General features: G+C 47.3%; 1 protein-coding gene across 2 annotated transcripts; it reads left to right on the plus strand.

Annotated features, from left to right (window-relative positions):
• Positions 1-1,424: 1,424 nt before the first annotated feature.
• LOC308467760 (zinc finger MYND domain-containing protein 19) lies at positions 1,425-9,830 on the plus strand. 2 transcript variants are annotated; one of them, XM_080989470.1, is made up of 6 exons: positions 1,425-1,665; positions 2,906-2,965; positions 5,706-5,812; positions 7,058-7,198; positions 7,712-7,892; positions 9,123-9,830. In XM_080989470.1, exons 1-6 carry the CDS (start codon positions 1,615-1,617, stop codon positions 9,264-9,266), a joined length of 684 nt encoding a protein of 227 aa, XP_080845596.1. In that variant the 5' UTR covers positions 1,425-1,614; the 3' UTR covers positions 9,267-9,830. The 2 variants fall into 2 exon arrangements, with proteins under 2 accessions (XP_080845596.1, XP_080845597.1); XM_080989471.1 differs by lacking the exon at positions 1,425-1,665 and adding an exon at positions 2,314-2,655.
• The last annotated feature ends 14,343 nt before the right edge of the window (positions 9,831-24,173 follow it).

Below are 24,173 nucleotides of genomic sequence, written 5' to 3' on the forward strand. Positions count from 1 at the left end.
AATTCTGGCTGCTGTTACTGCATACAAAACTAATTTCACATCTTTTTTACTAATTTCATTATCCAGTATTCCCAACAAGAAAGCTTCTGGTTTTTTAACAAAAGTATATTTCAGCATTTTCTTTAACTCATTATAGATCATCTCCCAGAAGCTTTTTACCTTCTTACATTCCCACCACATATGGTAAAATGTTCCTTCTGTCTCCTTACACTTCCAACATTTATTACACACTTTATACATTTTACCCAGCTTTACTGGTGTTATATACCATCTATATAACATCTTCATAACATTTTCCTTAATCGTTGTACAAGCTGTAAACTTTAACCCATCCTTCCATAATTTAGTCCATTTCTCAAATTCAATATTATATCCGAAATCTCTAGCCCAACTAATCATAACAGATTTTGTTTCTGAAACTTCAGAGTGAAGTGCTGGCTAGGTTACACTTTTAAGAAAACGAAGATGCGAGACCTATTCTAACAAATAAGATTAAACAGGTACCTTAGTGCATTACATTTACATATCATTGGGTGCTATCACAACTGAGCAGAAAGAGTGAATGAAAGTCAGCCTTATTCTCAAAGCACTCGTTCAGGATTCTCTTTAACACAGGAAGTGTAGAGATTTGTATTCCAAAGGATGACAAGGAAAGGCTGAAAGGTAACTTCAGCATAGTGGTAGATTTAAAATTGGTTAGAGTTAAATGGGAAAGAAAAGGAGGGGGAGGGGTGGTGAAACGTATTATTTTATACAGTGTGCATGTGGAGTTTTTTGTCAGCATCAACTGGGTAGGTTCACTTTCTATTCGCTTATTACATTTCCTTGGTAGTGAGAGGGACTGGGGGTGCATTTATTAATTTTGAAGGACAGGGACTAGCTTTCTGTGGAGTGTGGTCCATAATGTGTGTATAAAATTATTATAACAATGTCACAATATATTTTATCAGTGCACACTAAGGTACTTTATATGGCGTAAATTTTATTTTTTATAGACACGCAGTAATATGTACAGGATTTATATAAACAGACAAAGCTAAAATATACTATACGTGCACTAATATGGGATACCCCACCACGCACATAATGCTCTCTCTCTCTCTTTTAATATATATATATATATATATATATATATATATATATATATATATATATATATATATATATGGGACGTGCCCTTTAAAAGGCGGAGGAGGGAGGTTCTTATCCCGTGCTCAGCCGTGCCCATTCGTCGGACGGGAGTGAGAGAGAATTCCCGCGAGCGCGATGTGCGTCATCGGCCGCCGCCGGCGGACACGTGATGCGGCGTCTCGGTCGCGCCGGGCGGCCCTCGGGCGGCTATCAATGACGCGTCGCCGCGGCTAGCACGCTGATTGGCGGGACGGGCCGCGGCTTCAGGTTGGAGGGGGAGGGGGGAGGAGTTGGTGGCGGCGGCAGAAGAGAGGGGCAGCATCAGCGGTGGCGGCGCGCGCTGCCCCGCCCCCCGCTTCCCATCCTCCTGCGCGAGGCGGCGGCGCGTGGCATCGGGGTCTCCCTCCGGCCTGCGCCTCTTCCTCCTCCTCCTCCCGCTTTCCCCTTTTCCACCTCTTCTCCGCTCCCTGCCAGGCCAAGGCCATGACCGACTTCAAGTTGGGCATCGTGCGGCTCGGCCGGGTGGCCGGCAAGGTGCGCGTGGGGCTCCGTGGGGCGGCGCGGAGTGGGAGAAATAGGATTTGCGCGTCTGTATGCGGTGTGCGTGTGTTTCCGTGCCCGCGCGTGTTCTATGTTGGGAGATCCGCGCCCCTTCTATCACATCACCGTCCCCTCGCGCGTCTGACCTGCTCCGTTACGTCACACAGGACCCCTCTGTGACGTCACTGGGTTCATTGGGGTTCCATGATCCCATTATTATTATTATTATTATTATTATTATTATTATTTATTTTTAAAGGTAGAAGGATGCGGGAGGCTGGTTTTCGTTTAGGTCCCTTTTCTGTTTTACTCTCTCGTTGCATCTCTCCCTGTAGAGGGGTAATGAGCTGTTCTGTGGAGCACTTCCCGTTGGTGGACCTCAAATAGGGAGATTTATTTCTTTTTATATCCTTCGTATTCAGGCTATAAAGGGGTCCATAGCTCACCTGCAGTTTCAAAGGGTTACATAGCAAGTGATCTGAGAGGCTTCTTTCTGATTTGGAGTGTGCCTACTGGTTAGACTAGGTGATACTGACGGATTTGTAGTCTGACCTGATCCTAAGTAGCTTCCTATTTTCTTGTGCAGATGTGATACATTTCTCTTTATACATACTTACTGTAACTTTCTTTTGTTGTTGTGCTTTTCTGTTTTTGTTTTTTGGAATAATCAACATGGACCACAAAGGATGTGTACCAATACTTGGTGCAGTGTCTTGCTTTACAGGTTGTTTGGGTTAAGTTTTGTATGTTAATCTGTTATAGCAAAAACTGAAACACAAAACTGCTCTTTAAAGACTAACTGATTTGTGTGGTATAATTATATTGGGCCAGAGCTGCCCCTCTCAGTTGCAGATTTTGGTCTCTGAGCAAGAACTTACATTTTACAGTTCTTTCTTCCTCTCCTCTTCTACTTCCAAAGGCAAGAGAAAGGCAGTACACCCCTTTCTGGCATTTGGACTTCCTAGAAGGCTTGTGGACACAATGGTAGGTAGAGATCCCAGAATGCTCAAGGCTAACCCTGGAGCAGCTTTCCCCTGGTTTAGACAAGTGTGTGACGTATGCGCAGTCAGATGAATGACCTATTTAAGGTGTAAAACTTCTCTTTTCAGTGTAAGATGTGCCCTGGAATAGCTTAAAGTGTTGTTGTGCTGAAATGAACGAAGAGTGCCTTGCTAGGGATTGGAAAAGTATCCACAATATAAAGTATTTAATTATCCTTCCTTTTTTATTCTAGACAAAGTACACACTGATTGATGAGCAAGACATTCCACTTGTGGAGAGTTACTCTTTTGAGGTAAGAACCATGTTATCTACCTTATTTCCACATTCCAGGTGTTGAATTCAAACTCCCATCAGGTCCAGTCAGCATATCCAATGGTCGGAAGAGCATTGGGAGGACCACATGTCAGCTATTATTCCTCTTGATCAGGGATGGGGAACCTGTGGCTCTCCATATGAACCCTGACCTGACATGGTCAGTAATTAGGGTAGATCAAAAACAGGAAGGGTTGACTGTCTAAGGAACCTGCTTTAAGCAAACTCATGAAAGCCAGTGGTCTCATATACAGTAATGACTATCTGAATAAGTTGGCAGAGAGAGAAGAGGAGGCATTTTCCCTTGAAACAGCATGTGGGTCATAAAAGGACTTGGCCCGATCCAGACATCTGTGTTTGGACTTGAGGACTTGTATGAAAAGTACCAAGTTCTCCAAAGACTCAAACTGTTCTCTGAAGTAGGATAACTAGGCAAGTTGTCCTTCACTTGCAGAATCAGGAGTAGCTTTACTTTAGAATGCATTTTCTTTTACAGGTGAAACTCAAAAACTTAGAATATCATGGAAAAGTTCATTTATTTCAGTAATTCAACTTAAAAGGTGAAACTAATATATGAGATTGACTCATGACAAGCAAAGCAAGATATGTCAAGCCTTTATTTTTTATAATCGTGATGATACAGCTGATGAAAACCCCAAATTAACAATCTCAGAAAATTAGAATATTGTGAAAAGGTGCAGTAGCTATTCAATCCATAACATCTGCAATGGGTCCCTGAGCCTTTAAATGGTCTCTCAGTCTGGTTCAGTAGGAAGCACAATCATGGGGAAGTCTGCTGATGTTCTTTGGGATGTTCCCAAAGTGCTGTATCGAAGCACATTAATGGAAAGTTATGAGGAAGGGGAAAGTGTGGAAGAAAAAGGTGCACAAGCAGCAGGGGTGACCGCAGCCTGGAGAGGATTGTCAGGAAAAGACCATTCAAACGTGTTGGGGACTTTCACAAGGAGTGGACTGAGGCTGGAGTTAGTGCATCAAGAGCCACCACGCACAGACGGATCCTGAAGATGGGCTTCAAATGTCGTATTCCTCTTGTCAAGCCACTCCTGAACAAGAAACAACGTCAGAAGCTTCTTACCTGGGCTAAAAAAAAAAAAGAACTGGTCTGTTGCTCACTGGTCCCAAGTCCTCTTTTCTGATGAGAGCAACTTTTGCATCTCATTTGGAAACCAAGGACCCAGAGTCTGGAGGAAGAATGGGGTGGCACACAATGCCAGATGCTTGAAGTCCAGTGTGAAGTGTTGATTTGGGGAGCCATGCCATCAGCTGGTGTTGGTCCACTGTGCTTCATTAAGTCCAGGGTCAACGCAGCCATCTACCAGGAGATTTTGGAGCACTTAATGCTTCCTTCTGCAGACGAGCTTTATGGGGATGCTGACTTCATTTTCCAGCAGGACTTGGCACCTGCCCACACTGCCAAAAGTACCAAAACCTGGTTCAGTGCCCATGGGATTACTGTGCTTGATTGGCCAGCAAACTCGCCTGACCTGAACCCCATAGAGAATCTATGGGACATTGCCAAGAGAAAGATGAGAGACATGAGACCGAGCAATGCAGAAGAGCTGAAGGCTGCTATTGAAGCATCCTGGTCTTCCATAACACCTCAGCAGTGCCACAGGCTGATAGCATCCATGCCACGCCGCATTGAGGCAGTAATTGATGCAAAAGGGGCCCAAACCAAGTACTGAGTACATATGCATGCTTCTACTTCTCAGACGTCCAATGTTGCTCTATTTGCAATCCTTGTTTTGCTGATTTCATTTACTATTCTAATTTACGAGATTGTTAATTTGGGGTTTTCATCAGCTGTACGCCATAATGTCACAATTATAACAAATGAAGGCTTGACATATCTTGCTTTGCATGTCATGAGTTTATCTCATATATTAGTTTCACCTTTTAAGTTGAATTACTGAAATTATCATGGAAAAGTTATTCTAATTTTTCGAGTTTCACCTGTATATAGGCTTCATGTATTTTTAGACTGGAGTTTGGGGAGCTTCATAGAAAATGTATTGCTCTTGGAAAAGGGGCAGATTTGAAATACACTGACATTACACTTTCACCCATTCATTTACCTGATATCAACAGGTTCTGCACAGGCTTTTGAGGTGTCTGGGGGAAAATTAGAGACTCATCATGGTTTATATATATTCTCAGGCTCACTGAACAAGAAGGCTCTGATCTTATATAGAGTCTGTTAACTCAAGCACATAAACTGGGTTCCTGAGGCAGAGTTTGCATCTCATCTGACATTTCCCATGTCCATTATTGACCCACTTTCTCTCGTCTGATATAGACCTGACTGATTTTGAACTTTAGAGGCTCTACTCAGAGTGCCTCTGCCTTCAGATGTTAGGAGAGTGTTGACTGGGAACAGAGTCCCTCGTCTGGCGGCACCCTTTTCCTGAAACATTTTCCCTAGTCATAATATGCATAGCACCATCATTTAATATATTTTATGTGACAAGAGAAAACTTTTATTAACCCAAGTGTTTAATATTTTGCTATTTCTTTTTTTATTAACATTTCTGTTACTTGGTTTGCAGTTTTCTGTTTTAATGACCATTACGTTTCTGTCTATTAATAGTTTTACTTACATTTTACTTTGTTTCGTATTTGAAGCTGCTATGATGTTTAGATGAGCGTACAAATATTTTAAAGAAAATGCATGAAGAGATGTGTTCTCTGTCTTTGGCCAGGCTCGGATGGAGGTCGACGCAGATGGAAATGGTGCTAGAATATTTGCCTTTGCATTTGACAAAAACCGAGGAAGAGGGTTCGGACGCCTGCTGCATGAGTTACTGTGGTAGGTATCATTGTGCAGGGGGTAACATAGCTGCAGCTTTCCAGACTGCTGAGGCATGTGTATGTATAGTCTTTGGAGATGGGCACTATAATGGCAACTCTCACGTGTCAGGGTAAGCCATAAGCCGTGGTTTGCTGTGCATGAGCAGATAGCGTCTGTATTACCTCTCCCCATTCATGGTGGGAAGAAACAAACCACAATCCCTGGCTTAGCATTGTGTCCAAACCAAGGGGTTGTGGTTTGATTTTCTCCTGACAACCCACAGTGTATAGCCAATGTTTGTTTTTAGCTTTCTGATTGTGATTTGTTGGAGGTGAAACAAACCATAGTCCCTACTTTGGACACATCTTCTAAGCTCAAGGGATCATGGTTTGTTTTCTTCTAGTATGAGCAGAGGGGAGACAAATACATTCACAGTAAATCATTAGCTAAGGTTTACTGTGATGTACAAACTGAGCCACCATGTAAAAGGAAAGTGGCCTGTGTTGTGTGTTAAAGTATCTTTTCCCCCTCCCTTTTTCTCTTTATAATTTGAACATACAAAACTGCCATATATTTAGAAGGAGGTTGATCCATCTAGCTCTGTACTGTCTATGCTGACTGACAGCAGCAGCAGCTTTCCTGGGTTTCAGGCAGGGGACATTCCTAGTTCTACTTGGAAATCTTGGAGGTTGAACATGGGACCTTCTGCATGCAAAATGTGCCAACCCATCCAAGTGCCACAGGGCTACCCACAACTTGAAGCCAGGGTTCCTACATCCAGAGACTCTACTGCTGAGCTATGATCCTTTCCCTTTAACAGCTTGGGTGACTTAAAAGAAAAAAGAATTTTTCCTGCTACCTAGAAGATGCCAGGTGTATTTCTAAGGCATTTCCCCTGATCACCACCCAATTTATCTCTTAACTGCAGGGATGCCTGCAGAAGGTCATCAGCAGAAGATCTTAAGAACTGGACAGGGGGGTGGGTGTCCTTTATGCCTTGGGTCCTAAGCCGTGTAAGGTTTAAAATTTTCAGACCCAGCACCTTGAAGTCAAAGTAAGCTTGTTAAGCTCTTTTGCATCCATTGAGATGTGTTGTCTCCAATGACCTGCCCCGGTTAGAACCCTGATAGTAGCTCTTTGAGCATGTTGGAGTTTCCATACTGCCTTCAAGGGCAGCCCATGATGTATTATAGAAGTCCAAGCAACTAGAAGCATCAGAATTCTTCCTTTCAGGAATTGCAGGTGGCTCGTCTTCTCTTTCAGGGAGAGGCATCGGGGGGGCATCGCCCCTGGCTTTCAAGTCGTGCATTTGAATGCAGTGACAGTGGACAATCGTCTAGACAACCTGCGATTGGTTCCATGGGGATGGAGGCCCAAAGCTGAAGAAATCTCTAGTAAACAAAGGTAAACTCTCAATAACAGTGTCACAGGCAAGAGGGACAAAAGGGGCTGGAAGTCAAACAACTCCAGAACGTGTTTCTTTGCATAGCCCCTTGATGATTTTTTATGTGTGTTTCTTTGCATCTGAAGAAACTGTGGTGCTAAGTTCTCTCTGGCCTGGCCCTAGATGGGAGGATATGTCTCCCACCCTAGGTTATTTATTCCACTCAAACAGCAACAATTCTCAATAGTTCCATTGAATGAGGAATCAGTTGTTAAACTACTCTGGTAATTGTATGTCTGCTAGCGAGAACAGGGGCCTTATAACAACTTTCAGCACCCTTAACAAGCTAAAGTTTCCATAATTCTTTAGGGGAAGACATAACCGTTTAAGGCTGTATCGGAGTCCTTTAAAGGTATGTTGTGATTGTGGCTACTGTCAACTCTCTGCTTTGAGAGGGATGGAGTTTTAACATGTTGCAATTGTGCAGCACAAGCTTGCTGCGGAAATGTTTAATTTGCTGTTTTTTCTTGAAGGGAACAAAGCTTATACTGGCTGGCGATCCAGCAGCTTCCCACAGACCCCATAGAGGAACAGTTTCCGGTGCTGAATGTGACGCGCTATTATAACGCTAATGGGGATGTTGTGGAAGAAGAGGAGAGTTCGTGCACATACTATGAATGTCACTACCCTCCCTGCACAGTGATTGAGAAACAGGTGCGTTCAAAACCAGAAGCAAGTCATGGATAAGACCGTCCCTGTTCTAGGCTGGCTGCTGCAAGTTCACCCTCTTCAGTGTGGTTGCTTCTTTTTAAAAAACCAAAAAGTCCTTAGGCACAGCTAGTGTGTTCTTTGTACCCCCTGCAAGGAATTTCTCTGCATCGTTTTTAGCCTAAATAGTTATCCTGGCCAGCGGCTTCCAAGCTTCAGACACATCTCTCTCTCAGTGGTGTTCTGTGAAGTACAACTGACTGTGCTACCATTCTATTTGGATAACCCTTCATCCTACCTCTCGGTGTGGAAAAGTCAGTGTTGCGCATAGGCCCAACCCCCCTTTTCCTAGCCCACATTTTCTTAGAACAGGGTCATGGGGAAACAAGATCAAAATGAACAGCTCTGGTTTTAAACCTCACTGAAGTAACTTTGTTGTATAGAAGGATGGATAGAAGTCACCCGAAAAGATAACCTGTACAAAGGGAATCTGTTCCTCTGATGACAGTTTTGGATGCTTTGTGGAGGAAAATATGTAAATAGGTCTGTGGATATAGAAGCGTTCTCGAACTTAGCAGGAGAGCATCGGTTTTGAGTCCTAGGTTCAGTCTCTTGCTAGAGCTGTGAAAGACCACTGCTCGAAACTTTGGAGCACTGCTTCTGTGCAACATAGGCAGTACACTGAACTGGGCCATACTAGTCTGATTTGGTGTAAGGTAGTGTTCTGTGTTCCAAAGCCATAGTTATAAACCCAGGGGTGGGGAACTGCAGCTTGAAACTCCCTCAGCCCCATTCAACCTGGCCAATGCAGGAGGTGGGGGTGGCGAGCGACAAAGCTCCCTATCCTTGTTGTAGACCATGAGGGAAAGAAATTGAGAGTGCAGTCCTGTACCTGTTTACTCAGTCCCATTGAATTCAGAATGTGTAAGATTGGGTGGGGGTGCAGAAGAAGAAGAAGACACTCATAATGAGACCTTCAGGTTCATAAACAAGAGAAATGCACCAGTGGGGGCTGGATAATATTTTATCCACAATGAAAATCAAGGCAGCATTTTGTAGGGTTCCCAGGCTGTTCTACTCAGATCCTGACCAGGCCTGCTTTAGTTCCTACAAAGATTGCACTGGGACTGGCCACCTTAGGACCCTTTTGGTTGGCTTTTTTTTTGGGGGGGGGGGTTCTTTCTCTAGGGGCCCTGAAAAGGGATACTGATTTTTGTCCCGTACTCCTCTCTCCAGTTACGTGAATTTAACATCTGTGGGCGGTGCCAGGTCGCACGGTACTGCGGCTCGCAGTGCCAGCAGAAAGACTGGCCGGCCCACAAGAAGCACTGTCGGGAGAAGAAGCGAGTCTTTCAGCAAGAGCTTGGACCAGAACGATGACCAGCTGGCTGAGGCCTTAGCCCCACAGGGCACCTTCCCAGAAGGTTAAGGAGTTGCCCACTTTGCACGGACTGCTCACTTGAAGCCAGAGGCACTGACAAAAAGGAGAGAGAGAGAGGGGAGAGAGATTTTTATATATATATATAAAAAGACAAACCAATCCCTGTGCTTGAGGAAAGGTACTGACTCTTCCCTTCCAGTGTTAAAAAAAGAAAACGTCTGAAGAAAAAAGAAAAAAAAGACTACTGGGGAAGCTCTCCTGCTTGGAAGCTTTCTGTTATTTATATGTTAATATGTTTGTAAAGTTATGTACAGAGGTTTTGTTTTGTTTTGTTTTTTTGTTAGAATGTCTCTTACATAGGACTCATTTACTGTAATGTTCAAGTGAGAACACATTGGTGGTTGAAAATAACTGTCCAGTAGCAAAAAGAGAAACAAACAAAAAAAGCTTTTCCTCCCCCTGTGGCTAGGAGAAGGCCTGGGGAGCTAGCTCAGAACATCAGCAGTTAAATCTGAACAACTCTGCATGGAAAGTTGTGTTTGCAAGTAAAGGATTGGAGTGGATTGGCTGCCTTTTTTGCTCTTTTAAAAACTTGAGCAGCTGTGAATGATTGTCCACCACCATCAACAGCATGTTGCTGGTCTGTTCCCCGCCCTCCCCACCATGAGTGACACTTTCCTCTGAAGATTGCAAAAGCCGCTGAGCTGCTTAGCTGCTTCCCATCACTGTTCTTCCCCATCTGTTTGTAGAGGCAATCATGCCCCCCCCCAATCCTGGTTATCATAGTTCCTAATGATATTTCCACCACTCCACAAGGAACCATGGGCAGTAAGGTGAAGGTGCAAGCAGGCTTCCATGAGCAGAGGTTCGGGATTGGTGACTGATGACCCTGTTTCTCATTGAAAGGCGTACAGTCATAGGAAATTCTATATTGGCATGTCACTGTTGAATTTAGGCCAGTACAGCATTATTGTTAGTCCTACCCTGCCCTTTTGTCCTGCTGTAATCTTTTAAGATGAACAGGGAATAGTTTCTTATTTTAGCATCTATGTGCCAAACCATGACTCTCTGCCGTACTCTTGCATACCTACTTGGTGGCTGCCCCTCCACATCTCTCCCCTGTCCCCCCACCTACCCAGAGTTTAGGGATAGGGAATCTGCCCTTCCAGATGTAGTTGGACTCATCAGCTTCAATCAGCATAGTTGGGGATGATGGGAGTTGTAGCCCAACAACGTTTGGAAGGCAACAGATTCCTCATTCCTGCCTCTGGAGACCTAAACCTTTTAAAAGTAGTGTAAGACTTTTTTTAAAAGGCAAACTTGCTTTGAGTAGTTTAAGTAGGTAGAATAATAAGTTGTGTATTCTCTGAGACAGGCCAGTGGCCCAGTGAAGGGATGCCACTACATTTCTCAAAGCAAGGTATTTTAAAGTTGCAAAAACTAAGTGACTCTGCACGTATCTATGTGTGGCACTCCATGAGACACTTGACTTAAAACCAGGTGTCTGTGTGACAGGTTCTATTTATGCCCATACCAATATATGGCTCAGAATTGGAGATGGGTGGAAGAATGTAATTGTTTACCACCATCAGCAGTAAGTGGAAACAGACCTGATATTTGACCCTTAGTGTAAGGTGGGCTTGATTTCTTGTGTGCAAACACAGAAGACCCCATCCATGCAAATCATGGGGAGAGCATGGTTCCTGTTGAGACTACCTCTACCCAGCCACAGTGAGCCCATGTGTTGCTGATTGATATCTGGATCCAAGGCAGGTAAGTCCAGGTAGGCCAGTTTCTAAGTCCAGAGTAGGAACCTATCCTTTTCATCTATCTATAGTGTGGGGATCAGTAACTGAAAAGCCTGTCACCAATTCAGTCTCCATGAACAGTACCTTGTGGCCCTCCTAGCAGCAACATGGATGTTAGACGTGGATGCAGTAACAACTAGGAGGGTTTTTGGCATTTCACTGTGGGCTGGGGTGGTGGTGGCATAGACGTGTGACCCACCAATAAAAGTACAGTGGTACCTTGGGTTAAGAACTTAATTCGTTCCGGAGGTCTGTTCTTAACCTGAAACTGTTCTTAACCTGAGGTACCACTTTAGCTAATGGGGCCTCCCGCTGCTGCCGTGGCCCAATTTCTTTTTTTTTTTTTAATGATTTTTATTAAGATTTCAGTAAAAGATTAAATAGAAAAACATAGGAAAAAAATACACAAACATACAATACATAATCCAAAGAAGAGTAAAAAACACAGAGAACAAAAAAACAAAAAAGAAACAGAACAATTAAAAACAATATCACCTTTCATTTCCGTTTTTAAATTTACTTATTTTCTGGACCTCCTCATACCTCCCTCTTTTGTATTCCAGTCCAAATTGTTTGTCCAGCAATTTCTTTTCCACTTTTTTAATCCCAATCTTTAATCTTAATATAATATAGCCTTAAAATTTTACCTCTTAAATACCAAATTTCCATTTCCTTCAACTTCTTTAATCCTAATCTTTAATCTTAGTCTATCTATAACTTTAAATCCTGTACAGCTGGAAACCACTTATTTTTAATCCAACATCACTCTAGCATTCTTTAATTTTGCAGTGTTTCTGTAAATAATCTTTGAATTTCTTCCAGTCTTCCTCCACCGACTCTTCTCCCTGGTCACGGATTCTGCCAGTCATTTCCGCCAGTTCCATATAGTCCATCAGTTTCATCTGCCATTCCTCCAGCGTGGGAAGTTCTTGTGTCTTCCAATACTTTGCGATGAGTATTCTTGCTGCTGTTGTTGCATACATAAAGAAAGTTCTATCCTTTTTTATCACCGTTTGGCCGACCATGCCCAGGAGAAAGGCCTCTGGTTTCTTAGGGAAGGTATATTTAAATACCTTTTTTAATTCATTATATATCATTTCCCAGAAAGCCTTAATCTTTGGGCACGTCCACCAAAGGTGAAAAAATGTACCTTCAGTTTCTTTACATTTCCAACATTTATTATCGGGCAAATGATAGATTTTTGCAAGCTTGACCGGGGTTATGTACCACCTGTATATCATTTTCATAATATTCTCTCTTAAGGCATTACATGCCGTAAATTTCATACCAGTGGTCCACAACTGTTCCCAGTCAGCGAACATAATGTTATGTCCGACGTCTTGTGCCCATTTAATCATAGCCGATTTTACCGTTTCATCCTGAGTGTTCCATTTCAGCAGCAAGTTATACATTCTTGATAAATTCTTAGTTTTGGGTTCTAACAGTTCAGTTTCTAATTTTGATTTTTCCACATGGAAGCCAATTTTCTTGTCCAATTTAAATGCCTCCATTATCTGAAAATAATGAAGCCAGTCTCGCACTTTGTTTTTTAGTTTTTCAAAACTCTGCAATTTCAGTCTATCTCCATCTTGTTCCAAAATTTCCCAATATTTCGGCCATTTGACCTCCATATTGAGCTTTTTCAAGGCTTTCGCTTCCATTGGTGACAGCCACCTTGGGGTTTTATTTTCTAACAAATCCTTATATCTTATCCAAACATTAAACAGCGCTTTCCTGACAATGTGATTTTTAAATGCTTTATGTGCTTTGACCTTATCATACCATAGATATGCATGCCATCCAACGCCGTGGCCCAATTTCTGTTCTCATCCTGAAGCTATTTCTGGGTTAGCGGAGTCTGTAACCTGAAGCGTCTGTAACCCAAGGTACCACTGTAGTTGCTGGGCAGGCCTGTACTGCAACCTTAGCAGAGTGGTTTATAGGCAGCTTTCCATGATTATTCATCTTCTAGCCGTTTTGGACTAGAGCTTAAATCAACTGAGCCCTGCCAGCTGGGGCTGATGAGTGTTGTAGTCCAAAGCAGCTGGAGGGCACGAGATTAAGAGCATAGGAAGAGACTGCTGGATCAGGCCAATGACCCATCTGCTCCATCATCCTGTTCTCACAGTGGCCAACCTGATGCAAGCCGGACTCAAATACAAAAGCACTCTACCCACCTTTGGTTTCCACCCACTGGTATTCAGAAGCCTTCCCGCCTTTGACAGCAGGCAGAGCATAGAGGCATTGTGGCTAGTAGCCATCAATGGCTGCCTCTGTGAATTTGTCTCTAATCCTTTTTTTTTTTTCTTTTTTTTTTTTACACATTAAATTGGTGGCCATCACTGTCTTCTGCAGAAGCAATGTTGTGGAATGCTAGTTTAGGTTCTCCTGACAGTGGCCAATGTTCCTCTCCCCTGAAGTGCCCCCAATTTGAGCCTGTTTTTCAAGACTTATCAGTCAAAGGAAATTATTGCTTCTTGGGTATACTTGAATCTGGCCACTTATTTCTGTGTTTTGCCTGTAGCTATATTGAACAAGGGAAATGTGTCACTTTTCTCTCCCACTCTTTACCAAAGGGATACTTGAGTGGCTAACAGGAAGAGAAAAGAATAGCTGCAGCTATCAAAACTCAAAATACGTACAAGAGAGTTCTGAAGTCAATACCTTTTTGTTTTCAGTGCATCCTCCCATAGTTTGTAAACATCGTGGTCTCTTCCATCTCATTTTAAAATTGTTCCACATAGGCTTTGTGCCTTCCCCCGCAGATGCCTTCATATCTACACTTCCAAGCAGCAGTAGTTGCTCCACCTCATATGTACATAAGTCAATCTTTATTGATTGACCAACTTACTGTACTTCAGTCACCCTGAAATCCACGAGAAAGAGACTTTAAAACTCCCCTTCTTTCAACGCACTCCTCACACAGCAGAGCCTAACACAATTTTATTTTTACTTACGACATTTCTAGACTGCCCTTCATCTGAGGAACACACAGCGCTTTTGCAATATTAAAACACAAAAATACATAACATGGTAACAAACAGAAACTTTAACACACACACACACCCCACACACTAGACATCAAGAAAGCCCCACATAAGGTGGGGGGGGGGCGTCTCTTAATCCTCCACCCCGTTTCCCCCCCCCCCCACACAAAGAAATATGCAGGCTATCCGTGGGTCAAGGGTGAAGAAGCCCCTCTCAGCCTCCCCATCAGCACCACAGCACGCCCCACCTCAGGCCCCCCACGGCCGTCCCGATTTCCGACGGAGGCGAGGCGGAAACGCGGCAGCCACCCCACAATCTTCTTCCCGCCTCTGAGGGAAGTGAATGAGGCGAGGTGGCGGCTGGGAAGGGAAGACGAGGCTGGGCCAGGACGATCGCTCGCTCGCTACCGCTGCCCCCCCCCCTCGGCCTTTCCCTCCTCTCCAGGCCTGAGACGACCTGAAGCGTCTCCTCCTCTCACTCGGTCTAGGAAGATGGCCATTGTGGGGAGGGCTCACTCGCCCGGCTACTTGGGCCACCTTTCTCGCCACCATCTTCACCACCACCACCGTTGTTTGTTGCGTCCCAAAAGCAAGGAAGGATTGGACTCTGATTAATAAAAATACACACAGGACTTGACTAGCAAGACTCTGGGAGGAAGTGCCAATAATAATCCTGTCCACCCCTTGGCCCAGGTCGTTTTATTCAAAAAAGAACTTTTTATACAGTGTTCGTAAGAACCAATCAGATATCCTCTGAGCATTTAAAAAAACCCCACGTGGGACAAAGTCAGATCAGAAGAAAGCCTTTTAACTACAAAAGACTACATTGAGCATGCATACATATCTGAGAGTAAATTAAACAGGACTAAAGGAGGAATGCATTCAGCAAACCCCCGGAGGTCATAAACGGGCAGGAAAGGAAGGAAGGATGGCAAGGAAAGGGTATTTACAATCTCCTTGTGAACTCTCTTCCTGGCCCTTAAGATCTACCTAAAGATTAACAAACTACATCAAAGCTACCTTCTATCTTTATGACCCAGGATGCTTGGTGAAGCAACTGGCCTGTGTATTTAGAATGCTTATACGTGCCTGTCAGGCGTAGAGAAAGCAAATGGCAGAGGTGCAGAGGCTTGTGGGATTTGATCAGAAATTATTGTCAATTAATCAAGCCCAGTCAACGCAATGCTTTCATTGCGGACACAATGGCTTGCTCCATATTTCATAATTCCTCATAGCAATCCCACCTGACCCCCACACTCTGGATATTTGCACCCCCACAGTTGTTGTTATTTTCCGTCCTTAACCCTAAGGTCCCTAGTGCAGGTTTCAACATTTAAAATAATATTTTTTTATATCTTTTGTTTTGTTTTGTTTTGTTTTATTGTTTGTTTGTTTGTTAAATAAAATTGAATGCACCACCTGATTGTGTTGTCGTTTTTTTACACAAAAATAATCCCTCAAAGCGGTTTGCAAAAAGGTGAAATGGCAGAGAATCGAGAAAAACAATCCCTGGCTTCCTGTTTCCGGCGGTGGAAAATGGCGGATCCCACACGATCAGACCTCAGCCGTTCCGATAATTCAGGGCTGATATGGGGGTAATTAGCCCTGGCAGCCTTCCCAGGGCAGGGGAGGACTGTCTCGATGACCCGCGGTTTGCCCCAGATTGCCGATGTGGCAGACGGCAGGGGCACTGGGTCACGGAGGAAGGGACGGACTGACACTCCTGCGACGCCACCCCATAGCCGGACGCATCTGTTTGGGAAAATATAAAGATTTGGAAAACAAACAGACACGCTCTGAACTGACGAAGCTGGGAAAAAACCTGCAGTATGTACAGTCTCTGGTGCAAAAGATTGAACTTCAAAGAGATCCTCATCATGATGTTTGGAATCTGGAGGGGCTTGGTATGTTTTTTTTCTTCTTCCTCTAACATTAACAATTTGTATTGCATGCCAAGCCTCATTAAGAACCTAAATTGCTCTTCAAAAAGTGAGTACAGATGGACTTTCATATATAATTGGGACCTATTCGCAGCCACTTTTCTTCTAAGATTTGAAATGCCTGTTAAAGACGAAAACAAAGGACAAAATGGCTTCTACCCACCACACACTTATGGAATATCTGAAATACTTCCCTGATTAAGAGAAACAGGAGCTAACTGGTGGTTGGTCATAAAGACTGGAAACAATATTATATATACAACTGTTTGCAAAAAGAAGTTTTTTATTATGAGCGAGAGAGAGGGCTAAATGGATGTCTGGCAGCCCCCCTCTAGGGCCCGGAGGGGGGATTGGGTGGATTCCAAAGGCCAATTGTTAATTGTCTGATATATGGCTACATTGCAAACAGTCTGCTTAAGAATAAAGAAGGAGGTTTCTCTCTGTTTCTTTGATAACACCTGGACGGGAAAGATCAACGATTTGGGAGCTACCAAAATAACAATTCTCAAAGAGCTGGACAGAACTTTGAAATTGGATGCAATTAAATGAAGCGGTGCGATGAAAAAACAAAAACAGCTGAAAGAGTACAATATACGGACAAATTTGCACTCCATAGAAAAAAAAGTATCTGTTTTCTGACATGAATGAGGATCACAGAACCAGAGTCAAAACGTGGAGGAAAAAATCGGATATGGAATTATGAAAAACATTGAGGATGATGAGAGGCAGGACTATGATGTTGAAAGCGCTTCGGAATTCAGACCATGGGAAGCCAAAACAAAAATTATTACAATTTGGAAGACAATTGGACTTTTTTATTTTAGTTTTTTATTTTTATTGGATTTGATTTGATATGTTAATTGGATGTTTTTATTGGAAAATTAATAAACACTTAAAAAAAAAAATCACAATCCTAGTTAACGCAGATGTCAGGGGTTCAGGAGCAGAGGCAAGGGCAAGGGAGGAAACAGAGAGCGAGGGAGAGGAGGCAGAAGAAAAGATGAGTGATGACGACGACCCGAGATCTCCGAGTCTTTCCAGTGAATCAGAAGATTCACAGAAAGGAGCACCAGTGGCCAGGGCAAGGGGGGAGCCTAGGGGGACACCCCAGGAAGATAGAGCCAGAGGGGACTCAGAGGGGAGCAGTTGGAAATCAGGACCAGCGTCACCGCCAGAGAGCAGGGAAGAGGAAGGGCGCCAGGGATCAAGCGCTGGCAGCTCACAACAGGGGGGAGGGCACGAGTCAGGAGTGGCCACACCTCCATCGGGGAGCGAAGAAACGGTCAGACGGAAGGTGGAAGGTTGGGCGCGCGCGCCAAGTTCAAATGCACAGGAAGGTGGCGCAGTAGGCAGCCCGGAAAGGGAGCCAGGTCCTAAAGCCCGCCGAAAGGAGGGAGAAGAGTCAGGGGGGTCAGCGTCAGCGTCAGAGGAATCCCGGAAGGAAGAGACCCCGGGGGGCAGAGGGACCCAGAGAAGAACAGTCAGGCGGAAAAGGTGGAGCAAGGCTAGGATATTAAGTTGGTGTACAAGGGGCGGAGACTCAGATGGAGCTTCGCCGATCTAACCATTAGAAGTAGGGTTGCACGCAGCAGCTTGAGAATGGAAACTGTAACTCAATAAAGACTTTTATTTAATGATCGCTGGCTAGCGTGATCCTCTGTGAGCTAGGATCTGGAAGCAACTCTGACAGTAAGCTCCATCTCCTAAATTGTGGGCATCTACAGCCTCGCGGAGAGGAGAGAAAGCGGGTGCCTACTAGCGAGCTCACGAACGGCAGACAACATGACGGCCGAACAGCAGATAGCGGAACTCAGAGAAGCAGTGTCGCGACTGAATGCCGAGGCTCTTGCATCCAGGAAGAGGGAGGAGGACGCAGCTGCCGCCTACAGGGATCTCCAGGTCAGGTTGGAAGTGCTTACGAAGCAAGGGCAACTGACACCCAAACCGGAGGGGATTGGGTTGGGGAGACGAACAGGCGGTCTGGTCTCTCACTTCGATGGGAATTTGCAACAGTACCCCAACTTTAGAGCAGATGTAATGTGTGCACTGCAACTGCTGAACAAAGACTTTAGAGATGAGCAAGAGAAGGTGGGATTCATCATGTCCCATTTGCATGGAGATGCTAAAGCATGGCTGCGCAATTTGTGGAGAGATAAGGATCCGGCGCTCCAAAATGCGGATGCCTTTATTAAAGCGATGGATGGGTGCTTTTTATCAAGCATTGACGTGGATCTTGCTCGGCAGCAGATACATGGACTGAAGCAAGGGAGGGCCAGCGTAAGGCAGTACCATGCCCACTTTTTCGCTTTGGTCAGTGCTCTGGAATGGGACAGAGATTCGGCTCCTGTAAGAGACCTGTTTTGGGAGGGATTGCACGGCTCGGTTAAAGATGAAATTGCGAGGGGGGAGAGACCCCGGACCACGCAGGAGATCGTTCAGAGGGCGCTGGCGGTGGGGGTGCGGCTGGAAGAACGTCCGTGGAGCAGTGGCGAAGGGCGTGGAGGGCGCGAACCAGCCAGGGGCTCCTCCTTCCTTCCCAGAGAAGCAGCGCGTGCACAATCCACGCCTCCGCCAGGAGGAGGAGCGGAACCTATGGAGGTTGGAGGTGCAAGGGCTCAGTCAGCAGCCAGAGCCCTAGCACCGGCAGCAGTGAAAGCGAAGCCTCCTAGAGGGAACAGGAAGTGTTACATCTGCGATGATCCACAGCATATGGCGAAAGAGTGTCCCCAGAGGCTCCACAAGCACACTGCAGCCTCAGCAAAGGTAACTGCAGCAACGCAGCAAGGACAACCACAGCAGGGAAACGACGGAGTCTGGTTGGAGGAAGAGGCACTGGGGCCCAGCCAGACGTGTCAGTGAAGCAGTCCCCAGAGATTTTACAGCCCATGGACCCCCTCCCGCCCAAACCAGTAGTGAGGCTCACCGCGTCGCTCCAGCTGCCCAATGGAATCACCATGGACGTGCCAATCACCATTGACTCCGGAAGCAATGCGGACTTTATAGGGCAGGACTTTGTCGACCGGCACGCTATACAGTTGCTGCCTGCCACGCTGCCCCTGCAGGTTGTCACGGTGGATGGCAGGGAGCTGCTAGGGGGGCAAGTGGTGAAGCAGACGCCACCAATGGTGATGCGACTTGGGAATCACAGGGAAATCATCAGCTTCAATGTCACTCAACTATCGGACACGCCCATTGTATTGGGCATGAGTTGGCTGGACAAGCACAGCCCGACGCTGGCTTGGTACCAGAGGCAGCTGACCTTCGGCTCTTCCTTTTGCGCTGAACACTGCATCGTGACCAGGCAGGAAGGGGAGGAAGAGGAGTCACAGCGGCAGCTAGGCACGCTGCAAGCGGTTCCCCACAAGTACGCAGAATTTTTGGAGGTTTTGTGCGAGAAGGAGGCAGACAGGCTACCCCCCCACAGACCATATGACTGCAAAATTGACCTGCTGCCGGGGGCGGCGCTGCCCAAAGGGAAGCTGTATTCCATGTCTGAGGACGAACTGCAGGAACTCAAGGAGTTCATAGATCATAATTTGGAGCGCGGTTTCATCCGAGAGTCCAAGGCAGCGGGGGGCAGTCCGGTATTCTTTGTTAAGAAGCGGGACACGCCCCAAAAAAGACTTGTAGTGGACTATCGCATCTTGAACAGTGTGACCAAGCCATCGGACTTCCCCATGCCCCGAATCGACGACCTCCTCGCAAAGGTACGGAAGGGCAGCGTGTTCACCAAGTTGGACCTGCGAGGGGCATACAACCTCATTCGCATGCGGGAAGGAGATGAGTGGAAGACAGCCATGTTCACGCCCCTGGGCACCTACGAATATAGAGTTATGCCTTTTGGATTGCAAAATGGCTCCCACGTTTTTCAAGCTTTCATGCATCACGTGTTGGCGGGGCTCCTCTACAAGACGTGCGTCTGTTTCTTGGATGACATCCTGATCTTTTCGGAATCGCAGCAGGAGCATGACAGACACGTCAAGGAAGTGCTGAGCAGGCTACAGCAACATAGGCTTTACGCCAAGCTGGAGAAGTGCCAATTCGACGTGACGGAGGTGGATTTCCTGGGCTACAAGTTGTCTGATAAAGGGCTCGCCATGGACAGCGCCAAGGTCCGAGCAGTGTTGGATTGGAAAAGCCCACGCAACCGGAAGGAGGTCCAACGGTTTGTCGGCTTCGCGAACTTCTATCACAAGTTTATCAAAGGCTTTGCGATGCAGACAGCGGCCATCACGGACACGCTCAGCTCCAAGAAAAAGAAGTTCATCTGGACAGAGCAGGCGGAGCAGTCCTTTCAGGCACTCAAGCGTCTCTTCGCGTCGGAAGAGCAGCTGCTTCATGTCAACCCCAGCAGGCCGATGAGGGTGGAGACAGACGCTTCGGACAGAGCCGTGGGAGCTGTCCTGCTGCAGAAAGACCCGCAGGGGGTTTGGAGGCCGGGAGCGTTTTACTCAAGGAAGCTCAGCAAGTCCGAACAGAACTACACCATCTGGGACAGGGAGTTGCTGGCCATTCATGCAGCGTTCAAAGCGTGGAGGCACTTCCTGATCGGCGCCAAGCACACGGTGCAGGTCTGCACGGACCACAAGAATCTAGAGCACTGGCGCACGGCACAGTTCCTGAACCAGAGGCAGATACGTTGGGCTGAGTTCTTTGCGAATTTCGACTTCCGAATAGAGTATGTCCCGGGGGACACCAACATCATGGCGGATGCTCTCTCCCGTAAGCCACAGTATCTGGAGGAGGCAACGCCAGCGGCCGCCATGCACATCTTCGCACCGACAGTGTGGGCGTGCGCGGCGGCAACAGTTGACCTGGATGCGGTGCGACGAGCGTTGCAGGATGACTCCTTCGCGCAAGCAAAGATGGCAGAGGTGCACAGGGGCACGGCAGCGACCGACGAGTTCCAGCTGCGAGATGGTTTGCTCATCCGTAAAGGGGCCATCTACGTGCCGGGAGACGAACTTCGCGCCAAGGTACTGCAGCAGCTGCACGACGCGCCCACTGCCGGGCACTTTGGCAAGGAGAAGACGGTGGAATTAGTAGCCAGAGACTTCTGGTGGCCCGGAATGAGAGGGGAAGTCGCGGACTACGTGGCGAGGTGTGACACCTGCCAGAGGGCCAAACCAGTGCACAGACCGCCGGCCGGACTGCTGGAACCGCTGCAAACTCCGTTCGAACCATGGGAGAGAGTGGCCCTGGACTTTGTCACGGATCTGCCCAGCTCGAGGGGCAAGACGGCTGTGCTGGTGGTGGTGGACTTGTTCTCCAAGATGGCACATTTCATTCCGTGTGCGAAGGTGGCCACGGCGGAACAAACCGCCAAACTGTTCATAGACCACGTGTTCAAGGTTCACGGTCTGCCGCGGTCTATTCTGTCCGACCGAGGGCGACAGTTCATCTCGAACTTCTGGCAGAGGCTGATGGGCTTCCTGAACGTCAAGATCAACCTGGCGTCGGCTAGACACCCGCAGACCAACGGGCAAGCGGAGCGGGTCAATGCCATCATGCAGCAGTACCTGAGATGTTATGCGAATCAACAGCCTGCGACGTGGGTGGATTACCTGCCTCTCGCCGAGTTCGCCTACAACAACACGAAGCACGTGTCCACGGGGGTCACGCCGTTCTTCGCCAACAACGGGAGGCACCCCAGAACCTTCCCGGGACTGGAAAGAATGGGGGAGGGGGAGCCGCAGACAGCAGATGCGTTCGCGTCGGAGTTGCAGGAGGTCCACGATCAGCTGCGGCGGCACCTGGAGCTGGCTACACACGCATACAAGGTACAAGCGGACAAACACAGAAGGGTTGGCGAAGAGATCCATGTGGGAGACTGGGTCTGGTTAGCAGCCCACGCAGTGCCGGCCAGGTCGTTGGCGAAGAAGAAACTAGGGCATAAACAACTGGGGCCCTACCGAGTTGAAGAACAGGTCAACCCGGTGGCTTTCAGGCTGGCTCTTCCGGAGGGTTCCAGAATGCATCCGGTGTTCCACAGATCGGTGCTCACTCCCTACAAGGCACCTCACAGGTTTCAGGAACCAGGAACGGCACCGGGTCCGCTCCGAGAGAGAACCGGGCAAGGGGGAGTGGCACAGGAGGAGCGCTTCAACGAAGTCACGGAGATTTTGGACTCCAGATGGGGGGAAGAGGGGGTAGAATACCTTCTCGCCAAGGAGGGCACCCCGGCCAGTGCCAACAGCTGGGTGCCGGGCTACGCTTTAGACGAACCTCTGCTCAAAGAAGAGTTTCATGCCCTCTTCCCACATAGGCCAATGCCAGCAGACTTTTTCGACGACTGGCTTTTCACGCCCACGCTTTCAGCCAGCACGTTCCGGGGGTTCGACTCGGACGACGAACCGACACGAGACGCCCGTTCCCCGGAGGGGTCACCCTCGGGATCTGCTTCAGAACCCTCGTATTGGTGGGATGATCGACCAGAGGAGCAGTTCCGCAGAAGGTGGCTGGAGGGTCCAGGACGAGCAACGTCTCCAGAAGGCAACGAGGGAGAGACGGACATGGACGTTTTCGGGGACGACCCGGGTTTCGAGCACGGCGGCACAGAGATGGAAGCGGAGGTGACCGTCGTCAACGAGAGCAGGGAGGAAGAACCGGAAGACTTCGGATGGCGGCCCGCCACGGGAAGCGAACTGTATCCGACATTCGTCCCCCTGACACGGCAGCACCCAGATCCCGCACCGGAAGGAGGGGAGGGGGGAAGAGGGGGCTTCGAGGGGGGGATGGATGTCAGGGGTTCAGGAGCAGAGGCAAGGGCAAGGGAGGAAACAGAGAGCGAGGGAGAGGAGGCAGAAGAAAAGATGAGTGATGACGACGACCCGAGATCTCCGAGTCTTTCCAGTGAATCAGAAGATTCACAGAAAGGAGCACCAGTGGCCAGGGCAAGGGGGGAGCCTAGGGGGACACCCCAGGAAGATAGAGCCAGAGGGGACTCAGAGGGGAGCAGTTGGAAATCAGGACCAGCGTCACCGCCAGAGAGCAGGGAAGAGGAAGGGCGCCAGGGATCAAGCGCTGGCAGCTCACAACAGGGGGGAGGGCACGAGTCAGGAGTGGCCACACCTCCATCGGGGAGCGAAGAAACGGTCAGACGGAAGGTGGAAGGTTGGGCGCGCGCGACAAGTTCAAATGCACAGGAAGGTGGCGCAGTAGGCAGCCCGGAAAGGGAGCCAGGTCCTAAAGCCCGCCGAAAGGAGGGAGAAGAGTCAGGGGGGTCAGCGTCAGAGGAATCCCGGAAGGAAGAGACCCCGGGGGGCAGAGGGACCCAGAGAAGAACAGTCAGGCGGAAAAGGTGGAGCAAGGCTAGGATATTAAGTTGGTGTACAAGGGGCGGAGACTCAGATGGAGCTTCGCCGATCTAACCATTAGAAGTAGGGTTGCACGCAGCAGCTTGAGAATGGAAACTGTAACTCAATAAAGACTTTTATTTAATGATCGCTGGCTAGCGTGATCCTCTGTGAGCTAGGATCTGGAAGCAACTCTGACAGCAGACAACAGTGCAACACGTTAAAAACTCCCGCCAACTTTTTAAGAGACTGGGGAAGGTATTGCCTCAACAGGGAGAGGCGCCAAAGAAAAGGGAAGAGTGAAGGTTGCCTGATCTCAAAAGGCAGAAAGTTCCCCAAGTGATGGCGCTGCCCGCCTGAAGCGATCAAGTACTAAGCAAATGTGGGAAATGGGTATGATGTGGCACCTGGAGCACTGCCAGTCAGCTTGGTCAGAGAGCGGCCCTTTTATTGAGACAACCCTCAAACATGGCACAGTGAAGTGTGGGGAATAACCCTATTGGAAGAATACTTGCCTGTTTAAAGAGTAGTAGGAGGACAAAAGGACACATTTTTTTGTCATATGGCAGGATGTCAAATTTCTCGGAACTCCGTTTGACCGAGCTGATAAGGCTCATCTTCAGAATCGCCTCCCGACAGTTAAGTCACAACTTGATCCTTTGATAAGGCCTCAGGCACGTCGTCCCAGCAGAGCATCAAAACAGCATGTGGAAGTGATGAGATTTATGGATACATTGCTATGCTTTATTTTTTAGCTACACAGAGAGCAAAGAAATATACATCCTCTCCCTGTGAGAGCAGAGAGCAACTGAACAAAGGAACAAAGGAAACCGGAAACCAGTAACGTCACATCCGTCTCTAGTCTCCCGTGAGACT

Source organism: Podarcis pityusensis, assembly GCF_964106645.2.
Source record: "Podarcis pityusensis genome assembly, chromosome: W".
In the NCBI taxonomy this organism is placed as follows: domain Eukaryota; kingdom Metazoa; phylum Chordata; class Lepidosauria; order Squamata; family Lacertidae; genus Podarcis; species Podarcis pityusensis.

Coding starts and splice junctions, on each gene's coding strand:
- LOC308467760 (XM_080989470.1), top strand. CDS start 1,615: ATGACCGACTTCAAGTTGGGCATCGTGCGGCTCGGCCGGGTGGCCGGC. Junction 7,199..7,711: donor GAAATCTCTAGTAAACAAAG/GTAAACTCTCAA, acceptor TTTTTCTTGAAG/GGAACAAAGCTTATACTGGC. Junction 7,893..9,122: donor GCACAGTGATTGAGAAACAG/GTGCGTTCAAAA, acceptor TCCTCTCTCCAG/TTACGTGAATTTAACATCTG.